The sequence below is a fragment of the Callorhinchus milii genome, unplaced genomic scaffold, assembly GCF_018977255.1.
Source record: "Callorhinchus milii isolate IMCB2004 unplaced genomic scaffold, IMCB_Cmil_1.0 Scaffold1, whole genome shotgun sequence".
Lineage (NCBI taxonomy): Eukaryota > Metazoa > Chordata > Chondrichthyes > Chimaeriformes > Callorhinchidae > Callorhinchus > Callorhinchus milii.
Window position 1 is genome coordinate 57,009,550 of NW_024704742.1, and position 18,344 is coordinate 57,027,893.

Here is an 18,344-nt window from a genome sequence, read left to right on the forward strand (position 1 = left end):
CAGAAACTCTCGTCTCAGTGCGCCAAACATTTCTGCCTATTTCTCAGCATATGGTGGCATTAAAAATGTTTACAGAAATAAAAGCTATTCATAAGGTTATCGTTGTTACTGTAATAATAAATACAAGCCAACAAAAGTGCCTTATCATGGCCTTATCATGCACTGAGCAATTTAAAATAAAATATCTTGAACTTTCTTCAATGCAGTGCTTCATTTTTCCCCCTTTCTCTTTCTCTATTTTAAAGCATTTTCCGATTAGCTACAGTCTGAAGGTTGAAGTGTTGCAGCTGAATTGTAATCTGTATTTTCCATGGTAACTGTTTAAGTAAAAATCATAAACATATTAGTGGCAACAGGCTGAGCTAGAATTTAGGAATGCAACTTAGTTAGGAACATAGCCTTATTACTTTTTCACACTTTTTTTTAAAGTCAATTCTAACTTTTTGTTTTATTTCTAACTTTCAAAGGTCTCACTTGACTTTCTTGTAGCTGAAATCAACCATTTAGAAGGAGCAAGTTGGTCAAAAACTTGCTTCCATTGCTCTAATCGGGGTTGTTAGTCGATTGGCAGGTCGCTTTTCCGGTGGTAATAATCACTCCCAAAATAATAATAATTTGGCCACTCAATCAACGGCTTTGATGGATTTTTCCATGAGCCTCTGTAAATCTATTATGTTGAACATGTGCTCAGGTACGTAAAGATAGAGAGATGGCAGGTCCTAATTGAAAACCAGAGAGTCAAATTTGAATATATACAGCAGCGCAGATAAAGACCGTTTCACGTTATACAATGATTCCTTTATTGTAGAGATGTGGGGTTGGAAGTTTCTTCTTCATTGACTTGAGTTAATCTGACATGTCGATTTCGAGTACCAAAAGATTCTTTCAACAACATCTATCCGATCATCTGATAACCTGAAATCCTTTTCATTTCCAGGAACTTGTCCACTTATATTTTTAACCCCCTTGTCGTTCTTTACTCCTGGTTACTAAACAAAAAAAATCTCAGGCACCTTGCTATTCTTGAATATTGAATCCATGAACCCTCCCCATATTTCTACCCAGGAGAAAAGGTGATCGTCGTCCTTCAGAATTTTAAGTATTTCAATCAGGTCTGCCCCTCGGGCTTTTCTTTCAAGAGAAAATAAGGACTAGGCCAGCCAACTTTTCTTTGATCAGTCAGGTATCTCACGTACACCGAATGCCATCACCATGCTTATAATTACTCAAACCACAGAGTTCACATATATATGCCGAGAGCAATGCAACCACCCTTCTGTCAAATCTTGTAAGCTTACATTTCTCTTTACTAATTTGCATCTGCCACCTTTCCACCCACATATCCAGCTTTTCCATATCCCTCTGAGTTTGTGCTCATGATAGATAGATCACATGGAGATGAGCAAGGACTTTCACTTTCGAATGATGTCCAATTGATTTAAGGGAAAATAGCATTGCTAATGAAAGTAGTAACATTACTGGTGTGTGGACAAATATTTCCTGATGCAACTTTCAGCGGTGAATTCCTTGTAGTTCACAGCAACTTGTAAGACTCCAGCCACCAATGAGTCCTTGAGTCAGATCCAAGGCATCACATTATGAGTGACATACCAACAAATTCCCTACTGAATTGTAGTTTACATTAGCTTTTTCAGGCACCAGTATTATTGCTGCCTTCATCAATGTAATTTTTTAAGCACAAAGCACCCTCCAGTGGGGTGCAGCGAGGAGAAATCTTGATCCTAAACTTACTATTAAGTGGGGCACAGTCTGTCTGACCAGAACACTAACTAGCTAAAAGCGCTCAATAGGTTATTATGCTAGTATCCCAACAGAATTAGTGCGGAATACAATTGACGGAGTGAAATTGTGCTGATTCATCCTAAGCCCATTGTGTTACAAGATTAGTTGACATCGTGAAGGGAGATGTCTCAGGACTTAAAACAGGAGAGGAGGGCCTTGAAATGGGTCTTGAAGGTGGCAAAAGGCCCACCTGCCAATGGTGGGGCGGGCGAGGTCACGGAGCCTGGTGCAGGAGAGGACACGTGCTGCAGAGTTCTGGATGCTCTGCAGCCTATGGAGGGAGGAGTTGGTGAGGCCAACAAGCAAGGAGTTTGCATGTCAAGCCTGGATGTAATAATGAACAGGATTTTACATGGGCAAATCATTCATAAAATCTTAGCATATTTTACAATGTTTGTAGAATATGAACATGCTTACTAAGTACATATAGCTCTCAGAGAGCAGGGATGTGCAGTTTATTTCGTAAAACTTTGTTGGTGGAGTAGACTAGCAAAATGAGAAACTGGTCTTTTATCACAACATTTTGCAATGTTTGTGCTGCATGGTTTACAGAAGGAGACGTAGTCTTTCTCTCACTGCCATGAGTGCTGGCATCAGACACCTCATCACCACACTTGCTCCAGAAGCTATTAGGAGTTCAAAACTAATAGGCTGCTGATTTAGTGCAAAAATTTAGTGAAAATTATTTCAATTCCAACTCAAACATCAACTTGAAACAAAACACCAGACTCTTCAGAGAAACAAGCTCCAGAAAGCAATCCCTCTAACTTCAAACAGAGCATTCGCTTTTAATCTTGATTCATTGTCAAGTCCCCTCTCTACAACAACAAGATTCCATTTATAGAGCGCCTTTCACGTCCCAAGGCGCTGTACAGTTGGGTCAGGACAGGAGCAGGGGGGAAATGGTCAGGGTGAGGGGAGGGAAGGGAAGGAGCGAGGAGGGGGTAGAGAGTCGAGAGGGGAGCTGAAGGAACGGTCAAAGAGAAAGGTTTTGAGGCCGGCCTTGAAGGAGGAAAGGGAGGAGGCGGCGAAGGCACTGGGGGATAAAGTTCCAGAGCCTCGGGGCTGAGAGGCTGAAGGCCCGGCCACCGATGGTAGGGCGGGGGATGTGGAGCAGACCGGAGCCAGAGGAACGGAGGGTACGGGCAGGTAGGTAGGGGGATAGTAGGTCGGAGAGGTAGGAGGGAGCAAGGCCGTGAATGGCCTTGTAGGTGAGGATGAGGATCTTGAATTCAATCCTCTGGGGGATGGGGAGCCAGTGGAGGCGAGCGAGGGTGGGAGTGATGTGGTCCTGGTGCGGGACAGTACACGAGCTGCAGAGTTCTGAATGACCTGCAGCTTGTGGAGGGAGGTGCCGGGAAGGCCGGCGAGGAGAGAGTTCCCATAGTCCAGCCTTGAGGTGACAAAGGCGTGAACCAGAGTTTCAGCAGCGTGAGGGGTGAGGTAGTGCCGTAGTCTGGCGATATTCCGGAGGTGATGGAAGGCGGTGCCAGTTGTGGCGCGGATATGAGGGAGAAAGGACAGCTCAGGGTCGAACAGAACACCGAGGTTCCTGACCGGCTTTGAGAGGTGGAGAGTGCAGCCTTGGATGCTGATGGTGTCAGCGCCTGAGGTGCGGAGGCGCTGACGTGAGCCAATCAGGAGGGCCTCAGTTTTGCGCACGTTGAGCTGAAGAAAGTTGTTTCTCGTCCAGGACTCGATGTCGGACAGGCAGCTGTCAGGACATCGGTGGTCGTGGAGTTGAGGGTAGAGGAGGAAAGGTAGAGTTGGGTGTCATCCGCATACATGTGGAAGTTAACCCCATGTCTGCGGATGATGTCACCGAGGGGGAGCATATAGAGGGTGAAGAGGAGGGGACCGAGGACAGAGCCTTGAGGGACACCGCACGAGACAGTGCGGGGGCTGGAGGAAAAGCCGTTTGTGGAAACAAAATGAAGACGGTGGGAGAGGTACGACCTAAACCACTCAAGGACAGGGCCTTGAAGGTTTAGGTGGGAGGACAAGCGGTGGAGGAGGATAGCGTGGTCGACCGTATCGAATGCTGCCGATAGGTCGAGGAGGACGAGGAGGCAGAGGGAGCCCTGGTCACAGATGGTCAGGATGTCATTGGTGACCTTGACCAGGGCAGTTTCTGTGCTATGGGCAGCACGGAAACCCGACTGAAGGGGTTCGAATAATGAATGGGTGGAGAGGAAAGAGCGCAGCTGGGAGGCAACAACTCGTTCCAGGACCTTGGACAGGAAGGGGAGGTTGGAGATGGGCCGGTAGCTTGATAGCTGCGACGCATCAAGGGAGGGTTTTTTCAAGGTGGGAGTGATGGTGGCAGTTTTTAAGGGAATGGGAACAGAGCCAGAGGAGAGGGACAGGTTGACGATGTCTGTGATATGTGATATGTGGGGCAAGGAGGTGGAGCTGAGAGATAAGGAGTGGAGTGGGGATGGGGTCAAGGGAGCAGGTGGTGGGTTTCAGGGATAGGATGAGTTTGGTGTCAGAGGGTGGGGAAACGGGTACGAACGTGTGTAGGGGAGGATGGGTAGGAGTCGGAGTGTGGGAGGGAGTGGGTGGGGTGTGGGTGGATGTTGGAGGGGAAGTGACCGCGGAGCGAATTCCCTTGATTTTGGATTCAGGGAAATCCAGCATCTCCTCGCAGTTAAGGTTGGAGGAGATGACCTGCGCGGGGTGGCTGGGGGGACGGAGGAGTCAGGATGTGGTAGAAAACAGTAGCCTGGGGTTGTTCTTCGCCTCCAGGATTATCCTCTAAGGGCCTGCAGACTCCTTCAATCTCCTTGCATTCATCAGAGCTCAGCAAACCTAAGTCAGAATTTTGATTACTGCATATCCTGGAGGAATCTGATGGTAAATCAGATCTTTAATTACAACAGCACCATATTAACATTCGGAGAACAGGTTCACCTATAAATACTCACACTTGTTAAACAGATATCTGTCACACAAGGGCAACGGGCTAATCAGAATACACGCACGTAATATCCTTAAAATGACTTTCAGACGACAGAAGAAGATTAAACACAGTTTATGGAACGGGTAACTGGGGAAAATAAAATAGCTTTGGTTTTCTTCTTGTGATAATCCATACTCATTAGAGTATGGATTATTAGAGTTGTTTTCTAACTTTTATTCACAGGACTATATAAGAAATCGGAAGCAGAAAAGGAAGATAATTCCCCTTCCAGACCTGCTGTATTGTTCAAATCCTTTCACTCCCTGGCATCTTCCTACCTCTCCAACCTCCTCAATCCCCAATCCACCACCCAGCGCCTCCGCTTGATTGGTACCGGCCTCCTGCTCATCCCTCGCACTCCCGCCCCACCATCAGAGGTCGCGCTTTCAGCCATTAATGCCTTGAAACTCTGGAACACTCTCCCTCAATCCCTCCGCCTTGCCCCCTCTCTCCCCTTTTCCAAGTTCTGCCTGAAAACCTTCCTCTTTGACCGTGCCTACGGCCATCTTCCCCCCGGCTTGGAGTCAGGCTCTGCCACTGTTAAGCGCTCTGAGACGCTATCCTGCATGGAGGGCACTATATAAGTGCAAGCTGTTCTTGTTGCTCACAAAAAGGGAGGTGTGAAAACATCTCACTCACTCCCAAACATCCAGCGTTCGGCTTTGAAGGTAGTCAATTGTATTTTTCTCTTTCTCAGAGTTAGACAAATTGCATCGAATCGTTTCCCACCAGATTTAAGATGAACTTAATACCACTAAAACCAATGAAACAAACTTACTTTCCACCCACCATGGATTCTAAATACAGTGCTCCCATTTAACATAATAATACATACATTTGATATAGCGATTATCATGTCTTCAAGCCGTCTCAAAGCGTTTCACAGAATATACTGTGAAGTGATTTGACTAATATTTTGTGGGCGAATATAGCAAAACATACAGATTATACGAGGAGGGAGTATCCACCTAACGCATGAGAAGGTAGTGGTATATTACTTTAATTGTTGAATAATGATTACAACAGTAATAACCCTTAAATTTGATATAGCACGTTATCATTCTCACAAACATCTCGAAGCACTGAACAGGGTCTTACTCTAAAGACCAATGACTGTATTTGTTGGCAAATAATTAACTAGTAGCTGTGTTTAGGCATCAAAGTATTGTAATGCTATCAGAGAAATGATTATTCACTGAGGTCTATTATTTGTGTAAAGAAGCTTGTATTCTGGTCTTGCATTACTATATGTACACAGACAGAATTTTACAGATTTGCCTAATTTTGCAATTGTAATAATAATACAATAAGTCTTGCATTTTATATAGCGCTTTCATGTTGGGAAGATGTTTCAAAGGATATACACTGAAGTGTAGTGATTGCATTTTGTAGGCAAACATGACAGCCACTTTATGCACAGCAATGTCCCACAAACAGCCATGACCAATTTTTTAAATTCCCTTCTCTTTTTGAATGGTGCCATATCCGATCGAACAGGTGAATGGGATTTTGGTTTAACATTTCATCCTAAGAATGGCACCTCCAACAATACAACACTCCCCCAGCACTGCACTGAAGTGTCAGCCTAGATTACGTGAATTCAAAGTCCCAATATGAAGCTTGAACCCACAACCTTTTGACTCAAAGGTAAGAGTGACACCAACTGAGCCAGGCTGACACACAGCTGACAACCAGTGAACAGTTGTCATTCACTGGTTAGTGAGATGAGCTTTATGCTGACTCATGTAAGCTCTGTCCCAAAAGCTAATTGGGTCAGAGCAAAGTGTTCCCAGGAGGATTCTGTATTTATATAAACCCGTTTCAAATATCAAGACTTCAGCCTGAAAAATTCCTAAATTTTATAATCAATATGTAACTGTAGGAGTGTTTCTTCTTTCTCTCTGCACCCCTTCTTTCCAACTGCACACGCAAATCATTTCTCAACAAAAAGCAATACAATGTACATTTAACATCAGCTAGTTCATTTTTGAAAACTATATAAAGAATGTAACCAAACATTTTTAAAGCACAAATGTGTTTCCTCTGAATAAATTGTGCACTGATTCAGGGCAAGCAGTGTGTGCGTTGTAGTTCGATCGGAACAGTCTTCTCATCTCTGCTCATGTTTCATTAAAACCATGAGCTGCATTAATAAAACAGCCAGGATTACAGATGCCTTCTCACCCAAACCACTACCTCGGATAATCCACAAATCCCTCAGCGACAAATCCGTCCAGAGTTCTGACAAACCATTGCTCATCTGCTTGGTTTTCTGTACTAAACAGAGGCCTCAAAACTCAGCCCATCTGCACATTCAGAAGTGTTTCCTGAATTGTGGACTGAATTCTATACATTAAAAATTCTTATCAGAGGAGATCGGTTTCTCACTCAGCAGTCCTGACAATATCTTGCTTCAGTGTACGAAATCAATTCTGGAAAACAGAGACTCATGTGTTTAGATCTGATAAATCCTTTCACTGGGGTGGATTTTACCATGAAACTAATTTTCTTGTGTGAGTTGCTGCTAATGAAATAAGGAAGAGAAAAAAAAGAGCAAAAATCAATTTGCAACAAAAATTTCCATTAAGTTTCAAACAACCGGTTGTTTGGCCATACAGTCAAGGCTTGGCAACCTCAGGGCTACAAAGAGGATAAAATTCAAGAAGAATATGCAGAATAAAATCTTGGAATTTTTAACAATATCCACACTGCCTCTTGAACACCACTGATACTGCAGTGAATCCCCAGTAGAGAATAAGAATAACATAAGCACCCGACATCCGTGATTCCTGCAGTCACCACTGTACACAGCTCCTCAGGATACTGCAATCTGATAGTTCTCACACAGTGAAAACTCACAATCCAAATACCACTGCTGATTTCAGCCTTCACTGAGGTTGTGGCTTCAGACCTGTAATTCTCCCACAGCAAGTTCCTGTTCTTCGCAGAGCCATTGGAAAACGGAGGCTTTCTTTTCTTTTCCCCACCCCATCACCCTCCTCCTAGCCTTCACTGAGGTCTGAATACACCTGCAATGTGGACTACTGCCGCTTTCACATCCAAAACACAATTTACTCTTCAATCTCACACCCATCAATACAGCGAAACTTAGATCAGCAACAACATTTCAAGTTTTCTGTGTAATTTCTAATTTTACATCCAAATATCTTCCATTAATTTCCCCACATTTAAAAGACGAATTTAACACAATTCCTCACTTGCATTTTGGTTGGGGTGGGATTAAGATTTAAACTGTGATAATTAATTTCCTTCGAAACAACAGGTATGAAGCCACAATCTGTGGCCCAGTGTTTCCATATCCCTCTGCACAATGTCTCCATACATCTCCACTCTACACAACCAAATTTACTGTATGTTCCTCCCCAGTCGTCCTGTGCATCACAAAAGTACCACCTATAAAAAACACACACCTTAAAAGGGTTGCCAATCCCTTTGAAATCCCTCCACGGCCTTGCCCCACCCTACCTCCATGACTTCCTACAAAGCCTACCAACCCAGCCACATCCCTTCGCTCAACAAACCCTGGCCTGCTTCACGTCCACCGCTCTATCCACCCAACCATTGGTGGGTGAGCTATCAGCCATTCTGCCTCTCTTTGGAACTCCATCTGGACATGGTTCTTGTGACTAGTCCTCTCAATCCCCACGTGCAAAGTCTGCCTCAATTTATTTCTTTGCCTGCGCTTTCGGTCACTTTTCCCCACCTACCGTCTTTAGCTGCGACCCACCCACGCACTGGCTCGGGTACCTACGTAACAATGTGAAGCACTATGAGACACCCTCCTGAAGTGGAGCTCTACATAAATGTAAATTGTGTTGTATTACCTCAGCTGCTTTAAGAAGTCCACGTCGAAGCTGCTATTGATAAGTTTGATGAATTCCTCGTAGGATGGAGAGTAGGAGTAAGCCTTCTTGTGGTGCTCGTTCACGTGCTCCCTGTGCTCCATCTGAGTGAGCAGCATTCGATTAATGTAGTCGGGATCACTCAACATCTCCACCATGGGCTTCAGCACTGGCAACAGGACATTCAGGAAAGAGGTTATTACAGGCGATTCCCATCAGATAATTCCCATCATCTACTGAAGTACGTTTCCCTAGAACCTTTCTCCTCCTCTCTGAAAGTGGTCGCTCATGCTGGTGTTTGGTTCTGCTCATATTAACAACTTCTGGACATTTTGTTTGTGGCCATCTTTCAAAGGAGGACATTATAGCTAATTTCTATCTTGTGGTGATGCGGACACCATGCATTGCACTGTCTGGCATCTTTCGTGCGCTGTTACCCTGGGGCTCATCTGTTTGGTCAATGTTAAAATTGGTCATTTACATCACGGCCGTTTGTGGAACATTGCTGCGTGCAAATTGGCAACCACATTCAGCTACAAACAAAATGCCTACATTTCACAGTAAAATTACATCTAAGGCATTATATCAAAATAATAATTATTTTAAATTATACATTTAATATTGTATAAAACATAATATATCTGTTAAGCCATAATATCAAAATGCAAAATTTCCATAGTTATTTTTTTTCTTAGAAGTAAATTGCAAGGGAATGTTCAATGGCGCTATTCATTTTAAAGGAATGAAGTGTTAAAGGTAACAGTGGTACTGGCTCAAGGGTCTGAATGGCAATAGAACATTACAATGCAGAAGATGGCCATTCAGGCCTTTATGCCTATGCTAGAACTATGAATGAACAATCCATTCAGTCCCATTTAGCTGCCTTTTCCCCATACCCTTCAAATTATTTTTTGGATACCTATCTAGTTCTCTCTTGAAAACTAACATGGATCCTGCCTTGCCCATCGCTCTCTGCAGGGCAGCCCACATCCTAACCTTTCCTCCTAATCTCCCCTTTTTGCTCCTCCAGTCTTTGCCCGTAGCTCAAACCACCCATCCCTGATATCATCCTTATAAGATTCCTCTCCATCCTCTCTATGGGTGGGTGATCAAAACCAGAAACAATATTCAAACAACACCTTAACTAATGATTTATACTAGTTTGCTAAAAATTACTGTATCTCTACATTTCCCTTGATATCTGCCCAGTGTGAAGGGCGCTATATAAATGCAAGATGTTGTTGATATTTCAGGCAGATCTAAGATGAGGTTCACAACCTAACCTAATCTTCCAGCACCCGAGGGTGCACTGCTCAGTGTGCAATTGTGCTCACAAATTTTAATTACCCTCAAGTTAGGTTTGACAATGGGAAACAATATTTACTGGCATCAATTCCAGCCAGTGATAAAAAATAAACCAATTTGTTGGAAAAAAATCAATTTAATTCTCATCCTATAGATAATGCAATATAAGAACACAGAAAAACGAATGAACAACCTTTATTGGATTGCAGCTTCTTGCCAATGGTGCTAGTTTATGTCCAATATTCCCAGGTTCACTTGTTACATTAATCAATGAGAATCTCTCAAGGAGCCAATGACCAAAAAAACAATAATGATCCAAGAAGTGTATTTCTTACCCCTCCCAATGAATTGTCTGCACATTCAGGCATTGCTGTTTCAATACCCCTAACCTCTGAAACTCCCTATCTGTCTTTAAATCCCACGTAAAGCCTCTTTGACCACACCTATAGTCACCTCTCCTTATTGCTCACCGTCTGAAGCTATTATTGTGAAGCACTCAGACATTATTCTATGACCTACGCAAAGAGCGCTACATGAATGAAAGTGGCCAGGATGGTAGGAGGTTAGGAGGTCGCAGAGGTAAGGGGGAGCGAGGCCACGGAGGGCTTTGAGGGCGAGGACCAGGATCTTGAACTGCATCCTCTATGTGATGGGAAGTCAGTGGAGTCGGGCGAGGATGGGGGTGATAGGGTCACGGAGCCTGGTGCGTCAGAGGCCACGAGCTGCAGAGTTCTGGATGATCTCCAGCCTGTGGAGGGGGTTGTTGGGGAGGCCGATAAGCAGTGAGTTTGCATAATCATGCCTCGATGCAATGAAGGCGTGTATGAGGGTTTTGGCGGCCTGCGGTGTGAGACAGTATCGGAGTCGAGCGATGTTGTGGTGGGGGAAGGTAGAGCGGGTCATGGCCAGATGTGGGGTAGAAAGGATATTTATGGATCAAACAATATGCCAAGGTTCTGGACTGGCTTAGCAAGGTGGAGTGTGCAACCATGGACGGTGATACTGTCAGCGCCTGAGGTGAGGAGGCGCTGACGGCAGCCAATCAGGAGAGCCTCGGTCTTGTTGACATTCAACTGAAGAAAGTTGGCTCTCATCCAGGACTTGATATCTGACAGATATTCTGTCAGGACAGCAGTGATCCTAGAGTCAAGGGAGGAGGCAGAGAGATAGAGTTGGGTGTCATCCACACACATGTGGATGGGGACCCCATGTCTGTGGATGATGTCACCAAGAGGGAGCATATAGATATTGAAGAGGAGGGGACCAAGGACAGAGCCCTGAGGAACGCCGCACAAAACAATACAGGGGCTAGACGAGAAGCCGTTTGTGGAGATGAAGTGGAGGTGGTGTGAGAGGTACGATTTGGGAGAGTCATTCTGAGCATAAAGTCTTAAAGTGGCACGGATAGGAATACAGAGACCTGTCTCTCAGCCTAACTCATGTTCACACTGCTTCGATAAGCAATAGCTTTGCTTTTCAACATATGCACCAAGACACAAAGCTCCAGGTGGCAAGTGACAACAAGGGAATACAAGAGGGGTTGAGGAATGATGGTGATTCACAAAGTATAAACACCAGCACGACGAGTTGGTCTGAATGGCCGGTTTCCATGCTGTAACAGGTTGTGTAATTCTACAACTATGAAATGTCATGTTGCACTTCTCCAGTCCTTTCAATGTAAAGATGAGAATCATATAAATAAACTTGCGCTCCCACTGTACACGCATGCCACAAAACAGCCAAAGGGAAACTTCCTCCACATTCAGGAAGCTAATCGGTATTTACTAGGCTTACAGAACTTCAGTAGAAATTAAATAGAATATTTTGTACCTAGATGAGCAGGATTTGAGAACACAATTACCCAGAAGTATGTATGTGCAGTGGCTTTCATTGATCTAATTAACAACAGTGTTATCATTGATTTGCCCACATTTTGAGGTCTGGAGGCTACAATTAAACCGGAGAATTCTGCAGTTGGAGAAACCCACAACTGCCATCAGCAGAAGTATTGAGCCCAGGATTAATGAGCCCGGGAGCAATGGGACCCAAGGCTGCAAATAATTGGATTGGATAACTGTATCCCAGGACAAGGAGGATTTAAGAATAATAATGAATCTACAAATCACCTCCCCCCACCACCCCTCCCCGAACTTGCTACAGATTACCACTCAAATGTTAAAAATGTTACCACTCAAATGTTACCCCTTCACATGCTACAAGTCGCCAAATTTATTACAAATAAACAATGTCATGGTACCAATAACCCAATAACATGATGCAATTACAAATTTAAAGCTTCAAACTTTGTTCCACCAGAACGGGAAAAACAAATCTTTGCTTAATAGTCCAACGGCAGTATGGAACATTGCTTGTGACTGCACATTTCATCTAATTTTGCTTGATTTATGAATTACTCAGTCATATTGAATCACAGGCACTTTTATCATTTAAATACTTAGTTGGAATACATCACACAGCGTACAGATTTCCAAACATTGGTTTCAAAGTAATAATAACATTTCTGGAAGATCAGCACAAAAGTAACATGGCTGGCTAGTTAATTAGGGTTCTTTTGGCAGCACCTTTAAGATTCACTTCATTAGCTATTTCTAAATATTACCTACAAATCTTTTCACGCCAGCACCTCCCTGTCTCTGTCATCTCCTACACCACTATTCTGTTTGCCCCCTCCGACAGAAGACCTGCGACAAATCCTCCAACCCACCCACCTCACCATCAGTGGAAAAGCCTTCAGCAACCTTGCCCCACTCTTGGAACTCCTCTGTACCCCTTAGTCTCGCCTCCTCTCGATTGGTCTTTAAATGCCAGCAAAACAACTACCTCCTCACTCATACCTATTATCACCACCACCTCAACCCTCACTCAGCATCTAATACTATCCCTGTGAAGGGTTCCAAGACATTATCCTGTATAAATCCAAGACGTAATTGGTGTTGTATTGTTTCTCAAGCTGAAGACCAGCTTAGCTTATCCAAGAGTAGGAGCAGCAGCACCAGTAAAATTAAATGATTCAGTGCATGACCTGGTTACAAACTTGAATCTGTCAACTGTTGGCCCATATTAATCCAGACAACTACCTGATGCAATGTATCATGGAGAGTTAAGCTGTTATTGATCAGACATCTCCAGAGAATGAAAGTCAAGGTTACAAAGCTAGAGCTTTTTTGAAAAAAACTGCAAAAGGTTCCCTCTCTCCTGTTGGAAAAAGACACTGCTGAGTTTGGCACTGAGCTCTGAACAACACAAACCGTAAGGTTCCTAGGTTTAATCCGCAATCTCAGCCCACGTGGTACTATAATTGATCTTATTGCTCCTGGCCTTGGGAGAGGGAAATACGATTAGGGCTTTCACAGCTTATTACAACTATTGGTACTTCTACACAGTAAGTCAGATCCCTTTAGCACAATAATCGTGTTCACATGATGACTGCGAATGTATTATCTGGACCAGATAGTTTCTCTATCATAACAATGAAAACAACAACAACAACAAGATTCCATTTATAAAGCGCCTTTCACATCAGGAGGACGTCCCAAGGCGCTGCACAGTTGGGTCATGACCCGAGCAGGGGGGAAATGATCAGGGTGAGGGGAGGGAAGGGAGGGAGCGAGGAGGGGGGCAAATGGTCAGGGTGAGGGGAGGGAAGGGAGGGAGCGAGGAGGGGGGAAATGGTCAGGGTGAGGAGGGAGGGAGGAGGAGGGGGGAAATGGTCAGGGTGAGGGGAGGGAAGGGAGGGAGGAGGAGGGGGGAAATGGTGAGGGTGAGGGGAGGGAAGGGAGGGAGCGAGGAGGGGGAAGAGAGTCGAGAGGGGAGCTGAAGGCTCGGTCAAAGAGAAAGGTTTTGAGACCGGCCTTGAAGGAGGAGAGGGAGGAAGCGGCGAAGGCACTGGGGGATAGAGTTCCAGAGCCTCGGGGCTGAGAGGCTGAAGGCCCGACCACCGATGGTAGGGCGATTGGGGCGGGGGACGTGGAGCAGACCGGAGCCGAGAGGAACGGAGGGTACGGGCAGGTAGGTAGGGGGATAGTAGGTTGGAGAGGTAGGAGGGAGCAAGGCCGTGAATGGCCTTGTAGGTGAGGATGAGGATCTTGAAATCAATCCTCTGGGGGATGGGGAGCCAGTGGAGGCGAGCGAGGGTGGGAGTGATGTGGTCGCGAAGCCTGGTGCGGGACAGTACACGAGCTGCAGAGTTCTGAATGACCTGCAGCTTGTGGAGGGAGGTGGCGGGAAGGCCGGCGAGGAGAGAGTTCCCATAGTCCAGCCTTGAGGTGACAAAGGCGTGAACCAGGGTTTCAGCAGCGTGAGGGGTGAGGTAGTGCCGTAGTCTGGCGATGTTCCGGAGGTGATGGAAGGCGGTGCCAGTTGTGGTGCGGATGTGAGGGAGAAAGGACAGCTCAGGATCGAACAAAACGCCGAGGTTCCTGACCGGCTTTGAGAGGTGGAGAGTGCAGCCTTGGATGCTGATGGTGTCGGCGCCTGAGGTGCGGAGGCGCTGACATGAGCCAATCAGGAGGGCCTCGGTTTTTCGCACGTTGAGCTGAAGAAAGTTGTCTCTCGTCCAGGACTCGATGTCGGACAGGCAGCTGTCAGGACATCGGTGGTCGTGGAGTTGAGAGTAGAGGAGGAAAGGTAGAGTTGGGTGTCATCCGCATACATGTGGAAGTTAACTCCATGTCTGCGGATGATGTCACCAAGGGGGAGCATATAGAGGGTGAAGAGGAGGGGACCGAGGACAGAGCCCTGAGGGACACCACATGAGACAGTGCGGGGGGTGGAGGAGAAGCCATTCGTCGAGACAAATGAAGACGGTGAGAAAGGTACGACCTAAACCATTCAAGGACAGTGCCTTGAAGGTTGAGGTGGGAGGACAAGCGGTGGAGTAGGATAGCGTGGTCGACCGTATCGAATGCTGCCGATAGGTCGAGGAGGATGAGGAGGCAGAGGGAGCCCTGGTCACAGATGGTCAGGATATCATTGGTGACCTTGACCAGGGCAGTTTCTGTGCTATGGGCAGCACGGAAACCTGACTGAAGGGGTTCGAAAAGTGAATGGGTGGAAAGGAAAGAGCGCAGTTGGGAGGCGACAACTCTTTCAAAACATCAGTTCCATCACATTAGTAACATAATCATTTATCTACAACTACAGTCACTACACGTTATGATAAAATCCAGCAAAGCACTTTGAGATGTTCCAATGCTATAAGTTATTATATCAAATGCAAGGATTATTATTATATTATATAGAAATTGTAATCATTTTGTTTCCAATAAAGGGTAAAGCCAAGTCACAAAGCCTAACTTAACCAGAACCCAAATCCTCAAACTTCAGCACCTTTTGCATATCAAAAGGTGGTTAGCAGATCAATGGTTGGAGCACTCGCCACATAAGCAAGAGACCTGGGTTCGATTCCCGATAGGGCGAAACGTTAAGCAAGTTTCCTTACTCCATACGCCTCTATTTACTTAGCAGTAAGTACGAACCCGGTTGTTAGTCAATTGCCAGATTGTTTTTCCGGAGGGAATAATTCCTTAAAAAAAATAATAAAATTGGTCACTCAATCACGACTTTGGGGACTGCTGTGCCCAATTGACTGCCGCTTTTCACCCACAAAATATACAGTCAAATTCACTTTACAGTATATTCTGTGAAGCGCTTTGAGACTTCTCAAAGACGTGATAAGGTGCTATATCAAATGCAAGGTTTATTATTATCATTATCATCAAAGTGAGACGGCGGTGTGCTCATATCACAACTCAAAGAAAAAATTAAACTGTACAACATCTCATTTTGTACCAGTTTAACACGTTTTTCTTCATGCCAACTTAGAACTAAACGCACTCTCCATCACCAGTTACATCATTATTAAAATGGACATCAGACTCCATCTGATTGCCTTTGTATCACATGCTACCATTAACATTGCACATTACAGTAATGATTCATTAACTGCCTATTTGTAAATATATTGTATGCCTTCCAATCCTTAACTTATTCCTAATTGGTTTTTAGGTCCAACATGCTAAGAAGTCTTTTTCATCTCTCGAGAGTTTCAGCCTACTGAGAATGCCTCCAAAGCACCTTATCACATATCAGCCTCCAAAAAGACACAGAAAGGTTAAAAGTAAAATAGAACTAAAAAGAGCAAAATCTAGAACACAAAGTTCCCTGAAAATTATTGCGATCCATTTCTCACTCGGTCTTTGTGAAACTCTTTACAAGACTTTCTCCCAGACTGAATGACTATACAAGTGTAAATTGTTGTTGATCTGGAGAATGCCATTTCTTTCATCCCATCAACTACAATCTCAATTTCTGAAGAACACAGATGCTGGTTTACAGAACCTCAGACATAAGGGAACTTCAAAATGTACATTGCTAGAATTGAATCAGCTATAAGCACACAATTTGTTAATTAAGAGGCACGTTTAATGTTTTCTGCAGCACATCAAACTAGAACAAACCATTAGTGTCAGGGATATCAGGAGCTGTGGCAAAAGAATGCTATTCACCAAGTGATACCCTCCAAGTGTCACTGATGAGGCTGGCAGGCTTGTCGATCATTAACAGTGCCCTGGAATACTTTGCTCCTGCCTGCCTCAAGTATCAGGGAACAGAGTTCACCATAAAGAGTTGAATCAGCTCAACTCTCCCTTGACCAGGCACATCACCATGGAGTTCAACGCCTGAGAAATCCAGTTTGGTCACAAGTTGAGATCGAGTGTAGATTCAGCTATCACTAAATAGTACCAGGAACTCCCTGAGCAGCATGGTAAAGCGACGCAGCTACACAAAAATAACATCCAATAAAAGTGTCATACACCACAACCAGTGAATGGTCTTCATCATCAAATTCTGCTTCAGGTTGGCTCCTCTGTCACCAGCAGCGCCTTGGAATACTGCTTACCTTCCTGGCTCAGACTACCGCCCGCCACAGAGGGATGACTCAATCCCAACATTTCAGACTCCCGATTACCAGGAAGTTTAATAAAATATCTACATCGATAGAACAAAACGACAGATTGAAGTACATCCAATGAAACCGATAACTGAAGATGTAATATACCATGGCAACATATACCTTTCATGGCTAATATTTCTGCAAGAACAATTCGCAGACTGCGAGAATGGACATCTTTTGTGGTTAAAAGACAGAGCACCAGCACTCGTGAACATGTGCGCAGGAATCGGCTCTCATCTTCGGGGCTCTTCAAGCATGGGTGTAGGGCAAAAGGCTTGGGCTGTTCCTCCTGCCTAGAAAGAACAATATTTAAATCACATACATCAAAGGTCAGCATTATTCCAATAAAAAAAATTACATTTCACCTACACTATAGTGCCTTTCACATCAGGAGGACATCCCAAAGCCCTGAACAGTCAAGAATTTGGACCTGAGCAGGGATCAGGAGGGGTGGAGGCCAGGGATAGGAGGGTGGCTGAAGGTGCGGTCAAAGAGGGAGAGAGCAAAGCTGTGGGATGGAGTTCCAAAGGTAAACTTTAAGACAATCGTCCTAAACTAATTAAATGATTCTTGCATTTGATTTGCATTTTACATCAGGACAACGGGATATATTGTAAAGTGGAGCAGCTGCGTATTTTGCAGGCAACATGGCAGTTAATTTGTGTACAAGAATATCCCATAAATCAGCACAAAGTGAATGACCAATTTTATTTGGGGATTGATAGCCAGAACACTGGGAAATACTTCCTTCTCTTTTTGAATAGTACCATGGGATATAGTACCGATATCGGGCTTGAACCCACTGCCTTCTGACTCAGATACAAGAGTACGACCAACTGAGCCAGGCTGACACCTAAATTGTGAGCTGCAGAATTTCAGAAAATTCCTAAATCTAGTTTTAATTTAAAAGGCATTTTTCTCCAATGCCAAAAAATATCAGGGGGAAAAATAGGATAGTGAATTTTCCCAAATTCTGCACAATTTTAACATTGAAGTCTTAAGGATATGAACTGGAGAAACTTCAGGCCTGTGGCTTCTTGCTTGCCGGGTGCATGTTGGGAGCCATTAAGCAAGTGCCCGGCTGTCTCTAACCAGTAGCAATAAGGTATTAAAAGAGTTAAAAGTGGGAATGAATGAATGTGATAATTACACAGGTATCTTCTTCTTCACAACAGATGTAACAAACCAGTAGTGCCCGACAGTATTCACAGGTCTCGGGAGTACTAAACACAGAAGCCACTCCATGGAATGTGCATAGCAGAACCAAACCTAGTTATTTCAATTATTTCAAAGATCTGCAAAGGTGATCTTACTAGGGATTTATCTTACTTTTGTTACAGCTCTTTCAGCAAGGGAGGCTGGTAATAAGCTCATTATAATCCGGTTTGCAGCAGAGGTCCTGATACAGTGCATCAGCAATGCTCCTTTTCAACAT

At 44.5% G+C, this 18,344-nt stretch overlaps 1 protein-coding gene across 1 annotated transcript in view; it reads right to left on the reverse strand.

The window, feature by feature from the left end:
• Nucleotides 1–18,344, reverse strand: part of snx25 (sorting nexin 25) — a 119,118-nt gene that overhangs the window by 51,062 nt on the left and 49,712 nt on the right. The window contains exons 4-5 of the mRNA XM_007892828.2: nucleotides 17,030–17,202; nucleotides 8,611–8,797 (exon numbers count right to left, since the gene is read on the reverse strand). Of these exons, the coding sequence (XP_007891019.1) occupies nucleotides 8,611–8,797; nucleotides 17,030–17,202 (360 nt within the window). The remainder of the gene's footprint in view (nucleotides 1–8,610; nucleotides 8,798–17,029; nucleotides 17,203–18,344) is intronic.